This window comes from Lichenostomus cassidix, chromosome Z, assembly GCF_008360975.1.
Source record: "Lichenostomus cassidix isolate B80296 chromosome Z, HeHo_3.0, whole genome shotgun sequence".
Taxonomy (NCBI): domain Eukaryota; kingdom Metazoa; phylum Chordata; class Aves; order Passeriformes; family Meliphagidae; genus Lichenostomus; species Lichenostomus cassidix.
The window spans coordinates 56,435,398-56,456,805 of NC_139511.1; the positions used below are offsets into that span (position 1 = coordinate 56,435,398).

At 37.7% G+C, this 21,408-nt stretch overlaps 1 protein-coding gene across 13 annotated transcripts in view; it reads left to right on the forward strand.

Moving 5' to 3' along the window:
- The window catches only part of PDE4D (phosphodiesterase 4D), a 530,915-nt gene that overhangs the window by 415,235 nt on the left and 94,272 nt on the right, over positions 1 to 21,408 (forward strand). For all 13 annotated transcript variants that reach the window (XM_085042342.1, XM_085042341.1, XM_085042343.1 and 10 more), the window contains one exon: positions 14,189 to 14,380. In XM_085042342.1, coding sequence (XP_084898468.1) covers positions 14,189 to 14,380 — 192 coding nt within the window. The remainder of the gene's footprint in view (positions 1 to 14,188; positions 14,381 to 21,408) is intronic.

The window sequence follows — 21,408 nt, forward strand, 5'->3', positions numbered from 1 at the left end:
TGAGGAAAAAATGTAAATTGTCTGAATATCTCCTTTTCTGTCCCATAACTGCTTTTGATACACTCTTAAAGAGCAATGTTTCTGATACTGCTCTTATTATTGCTTCCAGTAATATTAATTTTAGGTTGCATGGTGTTTTTTGTTTGTTTGGTTTGGTTTTTATTGTTTTTAAGGATCAGAGCTCTTGGCACTTGGTTACAAAGTTCCCATTTTGCAGGTAGGGAAATGTAAGCACAGACAGGGATAAAGTGACTCAGTCAGGATGACTCATGCAGTGAGCGAACAGGTTTTTGTATCCTCTTATCCCACTTTATTCCCACAAAAGAAACAAATGTAACAAAGGATTTCCTGGTAGTTTGTCCCTCCTTCACCTGCCTGGGGCCCCTCTTGCTGCTTAAGGCTTCTGGTGCAGAGCCAGAGGCTGTCCGTGGGTTCCCACCAGGATCGTGGGGCAGAAGTGATGATGGTGCATCACAGCGGTGCCAGCTGGGAGGGCAACCACAGCAGCCCTGTCTGCTCAGCCTGGCAGGGCTGTGCATACCTAGGCTGAGTTTTGCTGAAAAGCACTGCTTGAAGAGTAGTTTTGATCTGGCAAAACTGTTGATTCTCCTGGGAAATCTTCACAGGATGAAATAACAAGATGTCAGGGGGAAGTAGTTGAAGACATTGTTCCAAAAGTGACAATGTTACAGTGACGTTTTTTCAGCCGTAGGGATTGATGGTGGGCTTTCTCCTTGCTCTCTTGGATTGCACATTTTGTAATGTTTCCAGAGTGATATAATCACCTCCTCAGCGCCAGCAATTATGGCATGTCCTATCCCAATTTTAGTAATGACATCAGGATCAAGAAAATAGACTTTTGGAATCAAGTTGCCTGACAACTTTTTTTTTTTGCACTAAGTCAAATCAGACACAATTTTTCCTGGTAATATGGAATTACTTTATACAAAAGATTCCCTTCTGCATTTGATTTTTATGTTGGTTTCTTTTTTTACTTTTAAACATGTGTCATGTTAATCACTTTGTCCTAAGAAATTTTGCAATGCTTTTGTTGGTTTAAACATATATTCTTTTGTTGTTAGGGGGCAGGCCTGTGGAAAGGATAAGGAAAGGCAGCACATTTTGCCTGATGGAGAATGGCAGCAGGCGAGTAGTTACAGCAGGGAGGATGGTTGATGGACAAGAACAGCAGTAAGCAATCAGTCATCTCCCCTCTCAAATTTTTCATGCAAATTGGAGCACAAATCTTACTCTGTGGAATTGGTTTGTGCTTACAGATGGCTCTGATGAGAAAAGTCTGAGCTGACCTTGATAGATCTACAGATAAATATTTCTGCATGGGGGGAGGCTGACTTGTAAATTTTAATAGAATAGTTTGGTCTTGCTCTGTTAGAAGAATGTTTGATTTTATTTTGCAATACACAGTGATTTTTAACACATTTTGTTTACCAGATCGCTCACATTAATTTAAAAAGTGTAATTCTTTTTCAGAGTCTCTTTCAACTAACTACATCAAATCTTGTTCCAGGTTTGTTTAATACTGGGAAAAGTGCCTTGCTACAGGCACTGTAGCCTGTAGCACTGTTTACAGCAGTGTAAACTGGCATTTCTTTTACTGCATTCCTTCACAGAGAAAGGCTTGTTTCTTTGATGAGGCATGCTTAGCTTAGCACTGTGTGTGGCATCTGTGGACTGTAGCAATTAATGGTTTGAGGTTTTTTCTCATTTCTAGTTTATCTGTAAATAGTCTTGAGCACTTTTAGACTTCTGTTTATTTAGGTGTTTTACCAAACAAGAGTTGTACAATATCTATCATAAATTTACACCCCATAATATTTTCTTTATTTGTTAATCGTTCAAGCACTACATTTGTAGCTCCATAGGTTTTGCTTTCTCACTTTTGGTCCCAGAGTCCAAGAGTCATGTGCCCAATAGGGATCTTACAGTGACTAGTAGGAAGAAACAAATAGGATCACAGGAGATTGTAGCAAGAACATGCTTGTATTACAACAGTAGTTAATCAAAATGAGATTGTGAGTGAAGTGTTCCAATGATCTTGAAGACAAGCAGGAGACGAAGTTAATCAAACATGCATTATAACCAAAATGGAATGTATACTTCTTCATCTGTATTCTAACCATTAGAAGGCAAACCTGCAACACTGCATTTGAAGTCTGAGATCTCTGATGGTCTACCCTTAACCGCTGTTGGTAGTGCTGCAGGAGGCAGAAAAAGAAAACTGGAATTTACAGAACGCAAAGATTTGCAGAAATGCAAATCTTTGCCATGTGCTCACATGTATACACAATAACTTGATATCCATGTTATTATGACTGAAAAGCTCATAAACACAAAAGCCAGCATAGCATTTGACTTAGGAACTTTGGTTTAGTCCTGTGCATAAATATTTCTTTACTTTACCTATATGGTTGTACACAGTTTTCACTTCACTGAGTACTCAAAACAAACGCAACTTAATTCATGTGATATTCAGTATTTTATTATTTTCTTGTTTCTCATTATACAGTCAAATGTTTTATTATCTGCAGTTCATATGTACTGTAAAAGCAGCTATAACACCTTCATTGGATTTTCTATGCTGCTCACCACTATGACACCTTCCTGCTTCTCACAGATGATTAAATTAATTTTCATATCGCCCTTGTGATAGAAGGAATTGTGATCATCCTTCCTTAATATATGTTAAACTGCAAAGGTTAAAGTGAAAGTATTCCCTAACTTGAATACTCAAAATGGAATGCCTAGGACTCTGGTTTTTTTTTTTTTATTTCCTTGGCATGGAATTACTCTTGTATTCATAGCATGGTTTCAGTGAAAAGGTGACAAAATACTGAGGGGCTGGGATACAATGGAGGTGTAACACTTCTACTTGATTCTTCTTACCCTTTTCCACTGGTATTCACTTTTAGCACTCCTAGAGAGAGAATGGTGGATCTGATGGACTTTTGATCCACACAGAAGCTGCTCAGATGTTCTGAGCTAATCTGTGTTTGTCAGTGCTGATGTCCACATGGCTTAAGCAATAGTCTTTCAGAGTGGATACCTCAAGAATGAAAACCACTTACCTAGAGACGTGTGATAAAGTTGGTGCAAGTAACTGGTTCATTAACAGGTGCTTTGCAGCTTGAGCAAACATTATTTTCAGTTCCTGATGATAAAATCGCTCTTACTTCTCTGTAGCCTTTCATTCAGTATCTATTTTCTGCAGTGAAAGACACAAATGTCCCACCAACACAGGCTACTTCCTCAGAGTCCTCTGAGACTCTGAGCAAGACAGGAGATTTAAAAAAAATAATACAGTACCACTTCAGACTTTTTCAATGAGATACATAAGGTGACAGACTTCAGATTGTCCTATACTTATAACTTTTTGAAATTTATGAAGATGTTCACAGAACCAGTTAAAAAAAATAAAAAAGCACTTTGCAGACACTTGGCTAAATTCTACCTTGTGCAGCAAAATATGAGTCTCTAGAATATCTCACAAAACAGCTTCCAGAATGTTGTTTTAAGTATGAAAAAATATTATTTTCTCTGCCACTTTCTATCAGCAGTTAACCCACTTGCCCTCTTAAAAACTTGGGAAGAAATTGCAGCACCACTGGACAGAATTTAGTAATTTAGCAACAAGAAAACACTCATATAATGTGGAACATCAGGTAGCCCTTCTAGGCAAACATTAAAATTAGGCATTGTAATAGTATATTTAACATTAAAATAATGTCCTAACAATGAGGAAAAACAAGACCTAAATGATCCATTATTGTAGATTATAATTTGCTTTTGAGTAGTGACATGGATTATTTTAGGCATTCCAAGTACTCAGTGAATGTGCTCAGAGTCTAACATGAGTGCATACACAAAACATAACCCATTCTCAGCACTCTTCCAAGATTAGCTCCGGAACGTTTTTCCTTTAAATGTTGTTGCTTGGATGTGGCAAAGGACTTCCAGACCTCAAATCACTACATTCATCTTGATGCATTTAGTAGAACTCTAGGGAAGTGGAAGCAACAAAAAATCTAGCACATTTGGTAAACAAAATACAAAAACACCATATAAAATAAAAATAATTCAATGTAAAAAATTAGAAACTAACAACATATCAAACAGCCAGAATTTAAAGAATTGAAATGAACTGAATTGGAAAGGAAGAAACAATTTTGCAAAAGCAAAGTAGAAAAATTTTAGAAATCTGAAGGTCTTAATACCTTGAGTTTTCACCCTTTATACAATGTATAACTTTCAGCAATAATTACTGTTAACATATCCCAACACAAATTCCTGTGGATGTAGAATTCATATGTGATTTATTGCTAGCAATTTCTTATTGCAATTAGGGGAACATTACAACAGTGGGAGGAAAAAAACTGTTTCCTGTCAAATATAATTATGTCCTTTACATAGAGCTTTCATTGTCATAGGCAATCTAGAACAATACCTAAAGAAACAACTGCAATTTCTTATCCAGCTGCCTCATGTCCACTCTCTTTTGGTTCTGGCCTTGACTTCATGTTGATATTTATATGTGCACATTGTACTGGTGAAACAAATCATCTTATGTGTGCAAGGTCCCTATAGTTTGGGCTTTTGAGCTTCTGTTTGGACTTTTCTTTCCACCACCCTTATCCATTTTCTGCAATACACACTTGTTGAAGAAAGGTTTACTTAAGGTCAGTTGTGCAAAAGACTTAATAATTATGAGCTGAGTGCTGCTGAGGATTGCAATATCCTCTTGTGATGGTCACAGCTCTTGGCTCACTGGATCTCTTTCTAAGGAGGACATTGGCCTGTTATAATGAGTACAGAGGAAGCCACAAAGATGATCAGAGGGCTGGAGCACCTCTACTATGAGGAAAGATTGAGAGAGCTGAGCTTGTTCAGCCTGGAGAACAGAAGGGAGACTTAGAACACCAGGGAGACCTTAGAACACCTTCCAGTACCTGAGGAGGGCCTACAGAAAGGCTGAAGAGAGACTTTTTACAAGGGAACATAGTCACAAGGGAGAAGGTAATGGCTTTAAGCTGAAGGAGGGTGAAGCTTACATTAGACATTAGAAAGAAATTCTTCACTGTGAGGGTGATGAGGCACTGGCACAGGTTGCCCAGAGAAGCTGTGGATTCTCCATCCCTGGCAGTGTCAAGGCTAGGCTGGATGGGGCCCTGAGCAACCTAGTTTGGTGGAAGGTGTGCTCCTGCCCATGGATGATGGGTTGAAACTAGATGACTTCTAACATTCTGTGCTGTTTTATCTGGAATGGGAGAGTAGCATGGAGTAACCACAAATACTTAGTCCTGCCACCTTCTATCTCAGAAGATCTTCTGAGATCTTTGCCAAAGATCTTTGCCACTAAGCATGGGGGAAGTGTAACCACATCTTCTGTGACCAAGAGTTTATCATTGTTGGGGCTATATATGATGATGCTTCAGAAAGATATGTTTGCTGGGAAGTTCCTAATGTATATTTGTGTTAACCCTGGGAATATTTATACCTATTTTATGGACTTGGTGTTTTCACCAGTACTGCAGGGAATTGATTTAAATATTATAGGTCTGAGGAGCTACTTCTTTCCCTACATTTGCTTTATCACACGAGTAATTCATAAAGAATATAGAAGCAATTTGATTGCTTTTGATAATGTCATCCAACTGAATTCTCAGAAAGAGGAGGCTGAGCTCTTTCAGTGTATTGAGTTTTCCTTCTCTGGCACAAGTCTGCTTCTCAACCCTGTTCATACATTCATTTCTTTATATTAGTTTTTCCTGAAGAAAAGCTGTTCTGCTTATATCTTTAGAAAGCTCTATTTTAGTTAGAATTAGTTAATATGCTTGGTGGATGGTTTGCATACTTTTATAATTTGATAAATAAACATTTTGCTATGTTTTGAAATTTTATTCCACTACATTTAAAATAAGAGAAAATTAATGGCACTGTGTATTACAATAAATTCATGCCATATGGTCCCACTCAGTGCAAGTTGGTTTTGTATCCCACCATCCAAATACTGCTCAGAAAGTAGTGGTGCAGAAAAAGAAAATTGTATAGTTGAATCAAAACTCACTCTAGGAAGGAAAACAGTGTTTTCCTTCAATTTCTTGAAGAAATTAGGTAAAGTGATTTTTTTAAAAAATAGTTTGGAGGTAATTCAGTGTTCATTCTATCCAGAGGAACCAGAACAGGCTGAAGAAATGAGTGTATGGGAATCTCATGAGGTTGAGTGAGACCAAGTGCAAGGTGCTGCCCTTGGGTCAGGACAACCCATGACATCAACACAGACTGGGGAGCATGAACAGATCAGAGCAGCCCTGCTGAGAAGGGCTTGGGGGTGCTGGTGGATAAGAGGCTGGACATGACCCAGCCGTGAGCAGTCACAGCCCAGAGAGCCAAACATCTCCTGGGCTGCATCCAAAGCAGTGTGGGTAGCAGGGGAGGGAGGGGATTCTTCCCCTCTGCTCTGCTCTGGTGAGACCTAACCCCAGCTCTGGGGTCCCCACACAGGAAGGACATGGAACTGCTGGAGTGAGTCCAGAGGAGGCCATCAAGATGATCAGTGGGATGATCACCCTTCTATGGGGAAATACTAAGAGAGTTGTGTTTGTACAGGCTGGAAAAGAGAAGGCTTTGGGGTAGCCTAATTGTGGTTAATTAATTCCCTTCCAGTATCTGAAGGGAACTGACAAGGAAAATGGAGAGAGACGTTTTACAAGGGTATGTAGTGACAGGATGAGGGGGAATGGCTTCAAACTGAAAACCAGTAGGTTTAGATTAGATTTTAGGAAAAAATATTTACTGTGAGGGTGGTGAGGCACTGGAACAGGTTGCCTAGGGACGATGTGAATGCTCCATCCCTGAGGGTCATAGAATCATAAACCCATAGAATTATGGTGTGCTTAAATGAGTGGTTATTTACAGATAGACTGTGGTCAAATTGTGACAACAGTAGAGTTGGAGAATGATCAGTCCAGCTCAGACTGTACTCCTAGAAATGCAGCTGATGAGTGCCTGCAGCAATGGCATACAGGGAGGGGTGGCAGGGACCAGCAGACTTGTGGGGTACTTGGAGCAACCCCAGGCTTGCTGCCTACTCTTTCTCATGTTTGGATCAAGCGGTTCTGTTTTTCAACATTCTTTATCTCAGATTCCGCAAAATACTTCTGATTGTTCAATGTTTTCTTCAGATTTTCTCATTCAGAACTCAAGCTGCCACAGATTTTGACAGAAGCATTGGGGAAAAGAGTTAATGTCTTGGTGGCTTTTTTTGTTATCTAAAAATAGGAATATTAGTCCCATTTGGGTTATTAGATCAGAAGATCCATACAAAGTTACTTAAATCTAATAGAAGCATGAAGAGATCACCACATTTCTTGGAAATTATTTTGCATTTAATTTCTCTTGGGGTTTTTTGTTTGAATTGTTGCTGTACGGCAATAAGAAAACTACTTCAGCTTCAGAGAAATGTCAAAACATCAAATCCATGTGATAGTATCTGGAATCTGGCATTCTATCTGAACATCATATTAACAGAAAGAAATTCACTCTCGAGAGCCAAGTTTAGAGAATAAAACTTGCCAGGTGAGGGATGATATTCTCTCTGAGGAAAAAAAGAAAAGGAATCACAAAGGGAATCCCAGTGCAGCTGAGCACAACAGGCAATTTGATTTAATAGGTGCCTTAGGAAAGGGTTTCATACCAAATGGATAGACTGCTGAGGTATAATTAAGAATAATGAGGTGACATTGTGGAAAGCACATCTTCAGTTGAGTACCAGGAAACTATTCAGAGCTAAAGTACCAAAAAAATGGAATAGTCATCACAGGAAACTCCTTGCTTGGAAACTTCATAACAAAACATGAAGTAGTTTGTTTTGAGAGATTTGATTTCCTGAGGTACTTGCTAGAAAGTCATGACACAGAAGATAAATAGATAGTTGGAGTTCCTTTGTTAACGTTTGAGTAGACCAATTCTTACAAACCTGCCTGCTTCATTATATTTTTTTGTCCTACTTCTCTTCTATTTGTCTGTTTCCTGGGCTTTTAATACTAAGTCTTGTAATTTTAGACCTAATATTAAGCCTTCTACCCTCAAATGTTTCTAAAAACAGTTATACCAGGAGCAAAAGTTGAGTTCTGATGCTAAAAAAACCCTCATGAAATGTCACATTTTATTCTTTTGGAATAAAGAATAAATTGGAATTTATTCCAATTGGAATTTTGATACTGGAAAATATATCCACACCTCTTCTAAATATGGAGTTAATCACAGGGCTTGCTTTCTGAATCGCTTTACTGGAAACTCAAAGCCACAAGCAGATAGTTGGCTTGAATTCTGCAGTACATGAAAATTCAGATTTAGATCATATGTTCCTTTTAATATAATTTGGTTGCAATTGACTGGAAATATTTTTAAGTAATGGAAGGCAAAAGTTTTTGTTAAATTTGCTACAAAGAAAATAAAAATACGAGTTCACAGATAAACGTTTTTTCCTTCAAATATAGAGAGTAGGTATTATATTCCTTCTAAAATATCAGTATAAATATTTCTCTTTTTCTTCCTTCATTTTACTGAGGATTTGTTTTTGTTTGGTTGGTTGTTTTATTTTAACTACTCTTGGGGGGAAACACAGAAAGGGAGGAAAAAAACAGATGTGGTCTCTTCTGCATCACTGGATAGACACTGTCAGAAAGGAAACATTTTGCAAGATCTCAAACAAAGAATTAGCCTGCTGTTCAATTATATAAATCCACTGATTTAGTTTCACATGTTTTTTTCTGATTTTGGAGGTTAGCCTATTCAACATCTAAAACATCCTGGGAACACGTGGCAGGCGCAGATTAGTGACAACTTGTTTCTTTCTGATAAAGGAAATACTAAAGTTTCACCTCTCACCCAAGGATAACTATGTCTGGCAAAAAAAGGGGATGCCCATGTCAGCTGTTGGCAGAATTTAATGTGGAGTTTGTTGATAAGCAATAAAAAGGCCCAAGTGAAGTCATTAAAACCTTCCAAACAATCTTTGGTACAGATCTTTCTCTGCAGTCCTCCATATCCATGGAGCATGCCACCAGCCGAGGTGGCCCACTGCTTGTTTTAATCTGAAGAAATCCAAGCAATAAATTCAGATTCTGCTTTTGAAGACAGCATCCAATCCCTCCCTTTCTCCAGTTGCTAAGGCTTCCCTCCCCAGAGGTGGACTCCTGTCCGGGGGCACACACAATAAATAGTTTACCCTTTCCTTGGAACCTTATAGTTTTATTACCTTGCTTTTACTCTAAATTAGATCCTGCTCAAAGAGAGTTCCTGCAGGGCAAGTCTTTTGTGATAATTTCAGTGAATTACAGCTGCTATACCAAATGTACCTATTTGGTGTGATACTGGAATTGTGTTACCAGGTGAGAAAACAGGACATGACTTCTTGGAAGTGAGGACATTGAGATGGGTATGTAGGTCATAGCACAGATGGCTGCAGAGATTGCTTGACACTAGGACAATGGACTTCTTTGATGGGGGGGGGGAAAGTTGCTCCTCTAGAACTTGGTTGTTCCTCTCTGATGTGAAAGATGGCCTTAAAAGATAAGATGTCCCCAGGGGTTCAATTAGTTTGTCTCTCCCTCCCTATAGTTTCCAAGATAAGATGAAAGTGGGGAAACACTTAAAGAGGAATATCAGGAGCACAATTTGCATCCTTAAAAAGTCTAGTAAATTCTTCATTTTAGGGTGAAATAATTTCCTCCTCCCTCTCTGCAATTGTTTATTTCTCTAAAAATAAAACCATACAAAACCAAAAGTAAATAAACCTAAAAAAATGCTGAAGGAATAATGCTAAATTCTCAGTAATAAGGAAGACCAACACTGAGGTTTTCTATGCAGCCTTAATTACAAACTCTTGGGTATAGTGATTATAATGCCATTATTCCTCATGGAACTGAAATCTATATTTTATACACAGGTCTCCACATATTTTCTTTTATCAGCCTTGCAGAGAGTAGGAAATCATTTTTAGGCACTCAGAATGAAATTCATTAAGGATTTCTTTCAATATGCAAAGAAGCTGTGCAGTCATTAACAATGAACAATTGCTGCTGAGATTCAGGATCCAGAACCTCTCCTCTTCTTGCTACAGAGTCCTAGTATTGTCTGAAGCAAATCTCTGATAACCTTCTGAAGCAAATCTCTGATAACCTTCCTAAAGTTTGCTGGTGGTGTTATTACCTCTTGTCCTATTAGGAGTACAGGGAAGACCAGCCCTGAATGTTTACAAGTCACTCAGTTTTGTCCCCATCTTAGTACAGAGCCTGGATGGCAGAAAGTGGCCAAGGATTGCAAACGTGATGAACAACCAAACAAGGAAAAAATTCTGAATTTCATGTCATGTTTGTCATCACTGAACACTGAATAAGGCAGGCCCTAAATATAAACTGTGCAGACACAAATGTTCTTGAGTTATCATTGGCTTTTCATGGCTTCAGCATCTCTTGTCTTTTGCAGCAAAGATGTTTGAACACATTAAATTCTGTGATGTCTGTGTGAAATGCTTCTGTCACCACAGGCAGTCTTAGTTTGCACATGTTATGCAAAGTGCCCAAGGCTGGCTGCTGAGCAATGGTAAAATTCTGTCTTCAAATGGCCACTTGCTGCCTGTGAAATGAAAGCAAAACAGTTCCTGTGCTCTTTGGTAACAACTTCCATGAAGATGTTGAAGTTTCTCTGTTCTTTCCAACTCACATCACAGCATATTCTTGCTGTGGCTTAAAACATAACAGGAGTGGAAAGATAAATATGAAGAAACCACAGCTCACTTTTTGATATTTCTGTCCAGAAAAGTTAAAGAGTCTATCCTATTTTTGTCTTAAAGGTTTAATTTTTTCAGTGTATGTAGCAGGAAAGAGCAAAGAACTGGTGTGCAAGTATTCAATTCTCCATTCTGATTCTCTCTTCTTTTGATGCAGATAGTCAGAAGTACAGTTTCTTGGAAATAAGACTTTTTACTCAGACAAAGAAACTATTTATATGATTTTCATTGTAATATCACTTGTTTTGATTCAGAGTTCTATGAGCTTTTGTATCTGAAAGTGTTAGCAAAGTCTCAGAAAGGTCTGAACAAGACACTTAACTCCTATAACATTTCAGAAACTTGTTAATATAAACATATGTTTCTGAAAAAAACAGTGCTATATTTACATTCCCCTTTGACTGGAGAACTGAACATTTTTTTCTTGATGTATATTTTTCATAAAAGACGTTTTCTTGGAACAGCACGAGGCAAATCCAGCTGATGTGTTTGGATCCTGTTTATTACTTTCGACACCCATCTAGCGGTCACCACGCAGTAGAACAGGATAAAATTCCTGTCGCAACGGCGATGTCTTAGATAAACCTGTGCTTACCTGGTGGTGCACACCCACGGACTTCTCCCACCTGGTGAAACTGCAGTTCTAGCTAATAGACTTCTAAATTTTAAAAATTCACTATACTGTAATCTGACAGTGAAATCATTCATAGAAACCTGCCTTAGTTTCTGACTGGAAGAAATATGACAGGTAATATAACTTTCATATGATGTCCACAAAAGGGGGGTGAAGAAAATAACACAAAGCTGCAAATAAAAGCATATTCCTTTAATCCACCAAAATACTTCTGAATCAGTTGAATATTTAAGTCCACTGTTAAAGAAATCAATTTAGTATTCACCCTTTTTTCAAAATTTCCTCCTGTGAGATTTAAATTTATCTTCATTTATTTATAAGCAACTTTTAACTTTTGGTTTAAAGTTCTCAGGCAAGCTTATGTATATATTTGAAATGATACTGCCATTGCAGAAATTAATTTTACTGAGCACAGGAGTGAAAAATTGTCTTCCATTTCACCTAAAATTGAAGGAATTATCTACCCTCCTGCCCTCAACAGGAAAATAAAGTATTCAGTTTCAGTACTGATTAGGAATCTGTGTTTTCTTTCAGCTGTTTAAAGGGCAAAAATATTAATCAATGAAATATAAAAGTTAGAAAATTAGGATATGATGAGCTAAACTCTTCATTGGTCTTGTGATTATTTTGTGCTCCTGCAATATTGAGGAATTCAAGATAGAAAGCTGCAAGACTACAAGCTGCAAAGGCCATTTTACTGTAGCCTTCATGGTATCTTGACCTTTCCAATACATTCTCAATTTTTTTTTTGTGAGAAGATCTAGCAGTGATCACAAAGATGCAACAAATAGGGAAAACAAAAGACAAAGAGTAGCTCTGCACAGTCGAAGATCACCTAGAAGGCTGATGGCAGAACTCTTATTTAAGTGTCTCACGCTTTAAGCTTTCTCAGTTTGAGTTTGATAAAGCAGTAGCACATTTAGGGACACAAAAAAGGTATACAGGCATAATCAAATTAAATAAAATCTGGGAAGAAGTGTATGTGTTTGGATTTACTGACAGCTGATTGTTCTGAAAACTGCAGTGAAAAGAGAATTAAATTACTACACTCTCCTGAAGTTTTTTAATACTATTTTCTGCATTTTTTTTTAAAGGAGAAACAAACCGACTACATTTGCTTTTCTACATTCAAGCTGTAAGAGGTGAATACAAAGAAAATTATTTAGTCTGAAAGTGGCAGTAAGCTTACAGTTCCAGAAATATGTGCAAAACAACAAATAAACAATGAAATAAATCATGAAATGAAAATCCATTCTCTGCCAGGCAATGTGCATCTGCATCAAAATAAGCAATATGTTTCTTTGATAAGTTCATTTGACAAAGGGAAAAAAGGTCATGGGAATGCTATCACTTCAGCAAAGGTTTGAAGTGGCAACCTCATTGAAACCTCAGGCCAACAGCAGATAAAACAAGCCAGTACAGAGTAGCAAGTACCAGCTGTGACACCTGTGCTAGACTGATCAGGCTGAAGTCTAATCAACATCTGACGCCCTGCATCTTTTCTGCTGTCATTAGCTGTGGCTGGAAACTGGTGGGTGTCCTTCAAGTCAGCACAATTTTCAAAATGAGTACGTCATACAGGTTCAGCAAAAATACATAATATGGTGCTAACACATACCCATATTTAAAAAGTCATGTGAAAGATTCTCTGTTCATCCCTCATTCTTAAATGCTTGAGGACTGTTATTTATGTCCCCATTAGTATGGCAAATGAGCCTAGGCACCTTGCCTTGCTAATGCACACATTTGTAACCTCTCAGGTTGCATTCCACAAGAAATCTAAAATTGCAGCCACATGCTGCAAAGCATCTCCATACAGTACCAAATTCAGCTGTTGGGCTGACAAACAGCACAGGTTGCCATGAGCACAATCTCTCAGCACACCCACCCTGTGCCAGCATCGAATTATTTGCAGACTACTGTTCAAGGTCTTTGCTCTGATTTTCAAAGCCCTTTGTGGAAATATCACAGTCTATGTTAAACAGCATCTATTCTCTCCTTCTCTTTCTTTCTGATCCCTGGTTCTTCAGCCTCTCATGAGAAGAGTGCTCCCTAAGAACGATAAGCCTCTTTACCACTCTTCATACCAAATACAACAACCAAAAGTGCTGGATCTAAACTGTGTAGTTCAAAAACACAAATGGCTATGGAAGTTCTGCTGCTTGGCCATGAATAAAAGACCCATTGCTTCAGTCTTCAATTGTAAATAGCAACTCTAATGCAGGCAGATGAGCCCAAGAACATACATATGCCTTAATGCCACCCCAACACTTTGTTTTTTGGGATAAGACAAAGTATGTTCTTGAAATATTTTTGTAATAACACAATATTAGGATTGGGTACTAAATAACAAAAAAAGCCCTCAACTGCCCTAGCAGTGGGAGACAGGATAGCTGGGTCCAGCTCAGGAAAGATGGCACCTGAAGAAGAAAACAATGAAACATCATGTTTCCCCTGGTATAGAACTTGTGGATATTCTACATGCAGAGAGCTTCCTGTATTCCTAATAGCATGGGATTTTTTTCTGCCAAATTTCCTTGAGACTTGTGCTTTTTGCTTATCAGTGATTTTAAAATATCTCTGTTGTTTGCCTTGTGTTTTTGTGTAGCAGTGGACATGACCAGGTCTTTATTTCACCATTACTATCATGAAGTAAATAGCTATGATTATTTTGTCAGAATGGTGTTTATTAATTTTAAAATTCTTAGGTCAATGGCACAAAAATTTTTCTTTTCTTTTTGCAGTTTCGACGTAGACAATGGTACATCATCAGGACGAAGTCCCTTGGACTCCATGACAAGCCCTGGCTCAGGGCTAATTCTTCAGGCAAACTTTGTCCACAGTCAACGTAGAGAGTCTTTTCTTTACCGGTCAGACAGTGATTATGATCTGTCTCCAAAGTCCATGTCCAGGAATTCCTCCATTGCCAGTGATATGTAAGTACCTTATAAAATATTTCTAATCTATAATTTGTCCAATATCAAGATTTTTGCAGCCATAAGAACTTCTTCCTGAAAAATCAAAGACAGTAATCACTTATGCTAGTGAAGTACTGGAAAATTGTTTGTTTATTTCTTTAATGAAGATCATACTTGTTCCTGCAGCTTTCTGAAGGATATCATCAGGGTGTACTTGACATGTTTATGCACTCTATTAGCTTTTACAGAATAATAATGACAGCCTATACTGGTGTACTAAAATGCTAAGGAGAACTATTTTCTGGCTTTTAAGTTATTTTCAAGAGAAACAATACAAACTCAATTTATGCTTCTTCATATACTTAGGAAATAGATTCCATTTATTTGCACCAGGGTTTTTTTAGGTTTTTAGAGGAAAGATTTTTTAGGTTTGTAGAGAAAAGATTCACCAGCTATCAGAAAATATAAGTCTCAAATATATTATATTCAAGAGAGAAAAAATTATTTCCAATACTCTCTTAACTAAAAGACAAAATTCTAACCAAAGACCTTTGTAAACTTATTCTGTCCTCTCTCACTATTCTGTGAAGTGTGTGTTCCCTGCTAGTGAGTCATAGTTTTCAAGTATGTGTAGACCCCAGGTTGCACATGTAGGGAAAGTCAGAAGCAAATCTCTATTTATTTGTAAAACACCAAAAATATTTAAATGTTCTATCACTTAGTCACATCTAAGTAGGAGAAATTAATAATTCTTTTTTGTTTGATTACTTTTTTGCCTCATCTGCTCAAATTTCCTGGCCAAATTGGTGTTTATTGTTCAAATATATACCTAAAATAAAGGATGAGACTTGGCACAATACCTCAGAGAACGCTGTTTTTTAATGAAGTAAAAACCAATTGGTATCCTCTTTAAGAAAATAAGAGTGGGCGCAAAGGAGAATAAGGGTTTTCATAATAATGAGTGAAATTAGATCTGATATTTAACTTGAAGTCATAAATGAACACTCCTATTTTTTTCAGCTTATATAATCTTTAGAACTGGTATTGTTTCATTTAATTATAGCTCTTTTTCTACATAGAGTGTCAAGGTAAGAAAAATTCCTGCCTTTAGAGAGGATTAGTGTAAGGTCCATGACTCAGTTAAGCTCTGTAGATTGAAGTACTCAGTAAGCTTTGCACCAAGTGCAACCAATTTTTGTTGAGACAAAATGGGTTAGAAAAAGACCAATTCATCTTCCTTTGTTATAAGACAAAATGCATTTTTCTTGGAAATAATTCTCCCCTTCCAGCAACTCTTCCTCTGACAGATATCCTTTCTTTTCAAGGGAGAAGAGTCAAGCTTTTTGTATGGCACATGTGCCAGGATAGCATTTGTAAAGATTTTTACATTCAGGAAGACAATCCAGCTGACTGCATTGCTTAGATGACTCATTTCAATGAAGAATTCAATTAGTGCTCCATCCTTGAACTAGTAATCCACCTAATTTCCTAGAATTTTGGTTATATTTCAGCACATGGCAGTAAACTGGATAAACAATATAATTACTTAAACAGCACACTCTTTTTCCCTTTTTTCTTTATTTGTTCTTCCTTTCAAAAGTTTCTGGAAACACATTTACATATAAAATTTATTTAACCTCACATCTTTAAGATTTTCACAGTCTCTTGTCACAGATGAACTTTTGTACTAAGAAAGTAAATATTCCTGCCACTGTTTAGGCGGGGAGCACCTTAGGAAATGTAAAAGGCAAGTTGTTCTAACCATGGAATATTAATCATCTATAAATAAGGCTGCTTATAATAAGCTTGGTTGTATCACATAAACAAAGTGAAAGAAAGCCAAGGAATAAAGAAGGGGGAAGGTTAAAATATAAAATAGCAAGGGAAAAAATCATCATAAAAGTCTTTATGTATGGATTGAATGATAAACTGAATATGCTCATGGAAAGGAAACTCACTGATTATTATTAAAATAAAGAAACAAATTTGATTCAGAACATTGCTAAATGAGGTGGAAGATGGAAGGGTTGACGGGGGAAGTACACAAATTTTAGGTTAGTCCTAAATTATCCTATTTCCCTTTTGCATCTATATGCATACTTAAGTATTGCTTGTTTTTTAAACACAAGCAATAATATATTTCAAAATATGCTTATCATTCATATAATGTAAGGGGATTAATTGCACTTAACAATTTAGTCTAGAGCCCCTGATCCTTCAACCAACCTCGATATTTCACTTCGTAAAGAAGAAAAGAAAGCAAAAGGCTAGGTCTAGTGTTTGAAAGGAATAGGACATAAAGAATTCTGGTGTTTACATTACTCTCAAATACAGAACTTAGAATAATACATTCCAGTCAGTAGCAACAAAAACAATACTTCAAGATTTTTGTCAAATGTGAAATGTCATGATAAGACAGCCAGTGGATGGCAGTGTTAAAATGCTGAATTCGTCGTGTCATTATTTATTATGTATGCAGCTCCAGCCAAGGAAGGGAACAAGTTGTGCTCAGTTGTTTGCAAACCCAAAATGACAAGATGGGCTCTGCTACAAACAACTTATAAAGTCAAAGTACAAGGTGATAACCAAGAGACTAACACAGTCAGATACTATCTTCAGAAGAGGTACAACACAAGTCACTGTGCCCAGAGTAGTAAACCTCACAGAGAAAGGGAGTTTCATTCACGGAGTTGGGAGGGAAAGTAAAGAAACAAAGGCAGAGAAGGGACAGGTGGAAAGTTGGGTTTTTTTTTTAAATCAGAGAATCCAAAGCATATTTTGATAAATTAGTTATGGAAAAGAATAAAAGTCAGGATGAGTGCACAGGTGCTTTGATGAGAGAATTTAGTGGGGCAAATATGGGTGAAGTTAGAGGGGCAGAAAAAACAGTGGAATGTAAGTGAAAGCACATAAAAGGGAGTGGGAGTCAGTAACATTGTTTCAATCATACCTTACGAGAAATAACGTGGTCTTCATGAATAATAAAAGCAGAAAATGGAGATCATATGAAAAGATTAGAAAAAGCTGCTGAAGTTTGTGGACAAGAGAGGTGGGTGGTTTAGATAGGAAGATGCAAGGTCCAAGACAGATGAGCACAGATGTATTGTGAAGTCTCTCTGTGGGATTTCCAGCAGAGAGATGAGGATGTGCAAGAGAAAAAGAAGTAACTGAGGAAGGTAGGAGGGTATAGTGAGACAATATGAGGAATTATAGTACAGGATCTGTGATGAAAGACAGGAAAACAAGTTTAAAGGGTAGGAGAATTGAATGGAAAGTAGAGAGAAGGGATGGAAAAAGAAAAAAACCAAACTGAAAAGTTCCCAACTGCAGCACAGAGGAGAAAGGGAACAGGACCTAGCTGAAAGATGTGCAAAATCATCACTGAAAGAATTGTCAGGCGTATGTTTGAAGACATTAGTGAAGCAGAGCTGTGTGGGTGTCTTGCTGAGGCCTGATTACTTAATGCTGACCTTTTTTGAACTGCTTTAGCTGCCCAGAACTTGCAAACACAGGAAGAGGTAGACGTGGTAACACTTTTCATGCCCTTCTTGTTAAGGGATCACTGCCCTGGTAAATGGAGCAAGAGATCAAATTACTAGAGAATTTTTGTTTTAGCCTAACCCAGGTCTCCAATCTAGTTAAAAAGTAGATTTCTAGGAAAAGAAGAAAAGCCAATAAGCGGTTCACTGCTGCATCACAGCCCATTATGCCACTCTGAAGGGAGAAAACAGGTATAATCCCCCTGTGATTATGAAAGAGCAGAACAGAGAATAGCAGTCTAGACCAGAGGACCAAGACATTCAGTAGCAAGTCTGTCCAAGCTCCAGTATGTATTCTGAGTGTCAGAAGACATCTTCTCACTTAAGGCTATTCTTCTCCCATTTGCACAAGGTCACAGAACACAGCTTGGACACAAACATCCTGGTGCTTCTCAGGACCTGGACAACTGAGCCTCACTTGCAAAAATCAACTGCTGGGGCAGTTTTAACAGCTTTCTTTAGAGAAGCTCAGCACTGTTTTCTTCATCAGTTTGTCCGTATGGGTTTAACAAGTATTATTACACAAAATTTACTGTTTTCTGTTAAAACTTGCTTCTGTCTTTTAAAGGAGCAGAACCTAGCCAAGGAACACCAACTATGGGGAACTGCAGCAGGGTCATTGGTCTGGTGACCTGCTAAATGGCCACCATACACCTATTCCCTGAGCTGGCCAACCTACTGCTATTCTGTCAGTAACTTCTGAAAGCAGCAGCATCCCTCTGCTGCTGTCTGTGATAAAAGAAATATCAAGAGGATGCAGTTTACTCTAGGACATTTCCTCTATTACTACAGTTACAAAGGATATATTTTCCATCCAGAATAGGAAGGCAAGCTTATTATTTTTCTTTCTGAGCCAGTAAGGCCTGATTTTATTAGTAAAATATTGTGAGTATGAATCAGAATTAAGGAGAAAAAACCCACGTTTTTCCTGAAAAGTGCTGGCCAAGACTCTAGGACAGCACACAAGACATCCAATTACTGAGAGGAGTAATTGCAACTCAGCTTAACAAATTAGAAATAATTGTCTTTTCTCCAGAGAATTGTTCCTGAAATTCCTTTTGATGTATCATATTCTGTTCAAGGAATCTCTGATACTACTATATTCTGGGTGTTACTGGCTGAAAAGAGCCAGTTAAACTTCAAAGTCCAACCTGCTCTAACAAGATCTTTTAAGTTGAATTTTCTATTGAATTTTTATTGAATTTATCAATTTTATAAAAATACATTAAATTGCTTGAGACATTTGTTAATGGAAAGAAATGTACTTATATCACTTTAGGAAAAAAGGCAAATATTTTACTTCATTGTGCTTTGCTTTTTTGGTCTTCAGATCCTTAAATTAAGTTCCAGGTTGCTGCTTAAATTACTCTAAGTTATTTGCAAGCCACTTACAATATCTTTTTGAGCTATAAACAAAAAAAATCGAATGACTCTGTCCTTTCCAGTTGTTTGGTACATTTTACAGATGGAATTCAAAACAAAGAACTCAGCTTAGAATGTAGCTTACTTAAAGTTGAATGGTAAATTTGTGTTAACTTCATTTGTTGATCAGGAAATCAGTATGTTGTAAAAAAAAAGGAAGTATTTTTGCATTGAGAAGACTTCATTTGCTTTTTAATCAGGGGAGAATTTAGTTGATAAAATGCAAATTTATTTTATTTATTTTCAGTCAATACAGAATCACTATTGTTTCTGTGTGAGATTGCTAAAACCTTACAATTTTCCAAACACAGCTCTTGGTAGTTAAACACCCACTTCCCCTTTAAACACTTTCTATGTGTTGTTAGGCTTTTTTTCTTCCCTTCTCTGGAAATAATGTGTGTTTGAAGGAAAATGACGTGTTACTGCTCATGTGCTAACCCAAACAGACTGAATTACTACATCTTTTCAGTCAAAGGTGGCATGTTCTTAAAAACATGGTACCAAAACCAATTCTTAGCTGGCATTTCAGGTACTTCACAACACCACTGCTCCCTGGGCTTGCAACACTGATCTGCAGTGGAGGGGAGAGTGAATGTGTGCATTTTGTGTGCCTGCAATACTGAAGGATGGGAGCAGTGTGAAGACAGAGATCTTTGTAAAAAGGGAGTTCAATGTATCGGGGGGATCCCTCTTAGACTTTTTCCAGCTCAGTGATCACCTACATGCACAGGTGAAATTTATGTCAAAACCAAGAATATTAGTTGTCATTTCACTCCTCAGGGCTCAAACTGAATGATCTGAATTCTTTTAATGTCACAATGCTCAGTTAGCTCTAGAGTTCATTCCCTGAAAATGTACAGTCTGAAATTCTGATTTTTTTTCTTGTTTTTCTTAGTCAGATTGTTTCTTCCTAAATACACCCATTTAGGGACCTTTGAATTTGGTTAAGGGACCATTTTTTGTGAACCTTGAAACTGAGACTATCTGTGGCTCTCTCAGGCTGGTTTGCATTGCACAGGTGCTGTTCTCAGCAGTTCTGCTATTTTTTTAAAGGGAGAATCTTTCATCCTGCATCAGTAGGAGGTTCACAGCGAAGGTCATGTACTCTTATTCTTCAGAAGTAACACATTCATATCAGTTTGAAACACTTAAGCACATGGGACAGGGACAAGCAAGCAACCAAATGCCTGCTGCTTAAAAGTAGTTCAAGGCAACATGTTTTATTTTCATTTGCAACAAGGTAAGACTATATGTGTCAGCTAATGCAATCAAAACTCACTAACACTAGCTCATTAAGTGGCACTAACTTGATTGCTTCCAGTCATATATGCACACCCACTCACTAATTTTCTCAAACCTGAGGAGAAAGTAGAACTACTCTGTAGTCTCTGATACCTGTTTTCCAGCCTTGATATAGCTAAGTGATGATTTTGGTTGTATGCACAGTCCAAAAGTGGCACTGCTGATTTGGCCTGGACTCCTCTGATTGAGTTCAGCATTTTTCTGATTCAGAGTCCTGTATCCTCTGGCTTAGTCCAGCCTTAGTCCAGCCCCTCCCTCAACACACAAACCAAAGCCCCACACTGTGGGAACTTCTTTTCCCTTGCCATTGCCTCAGTGACCCCCAGGCAAACTACATTCTGATTTTAGAAGGAAAACTACCTACAGCAATTAAACACTCTGGCAAGGCCACGCTCTGCTTCCCTTCAGGACTGAGTAATTCTGTCAGACTTAACAGAGGCCAGTTTCTCTGTTGCCCACCATTTTCCTGTAATCTAAATGGTCTGCTATATTATGCTAGGATTAAAGTATTGAAGCTTAGTGGATGACTCAGGCGATATGATACAGATTTTTTTTGAGTTATCTGTGCTTTTGTGTGTTACACATTATGCTGGCATCCTACCGTGATCATCCACTACATTGCCACCTACACGATTCCCTCAGGCATATTACACAAGCCACATGTGTGAGCTCAGTCTCTTTGGGAAAGGTTCGTACTTCTGAGAAAGGGGTAGCTGGGTCTGACGTAAGAGGTCCTTGTGGTTCTCAAACTCTTCTTCAAGGTGTTAGGAGACTTTCATGGGA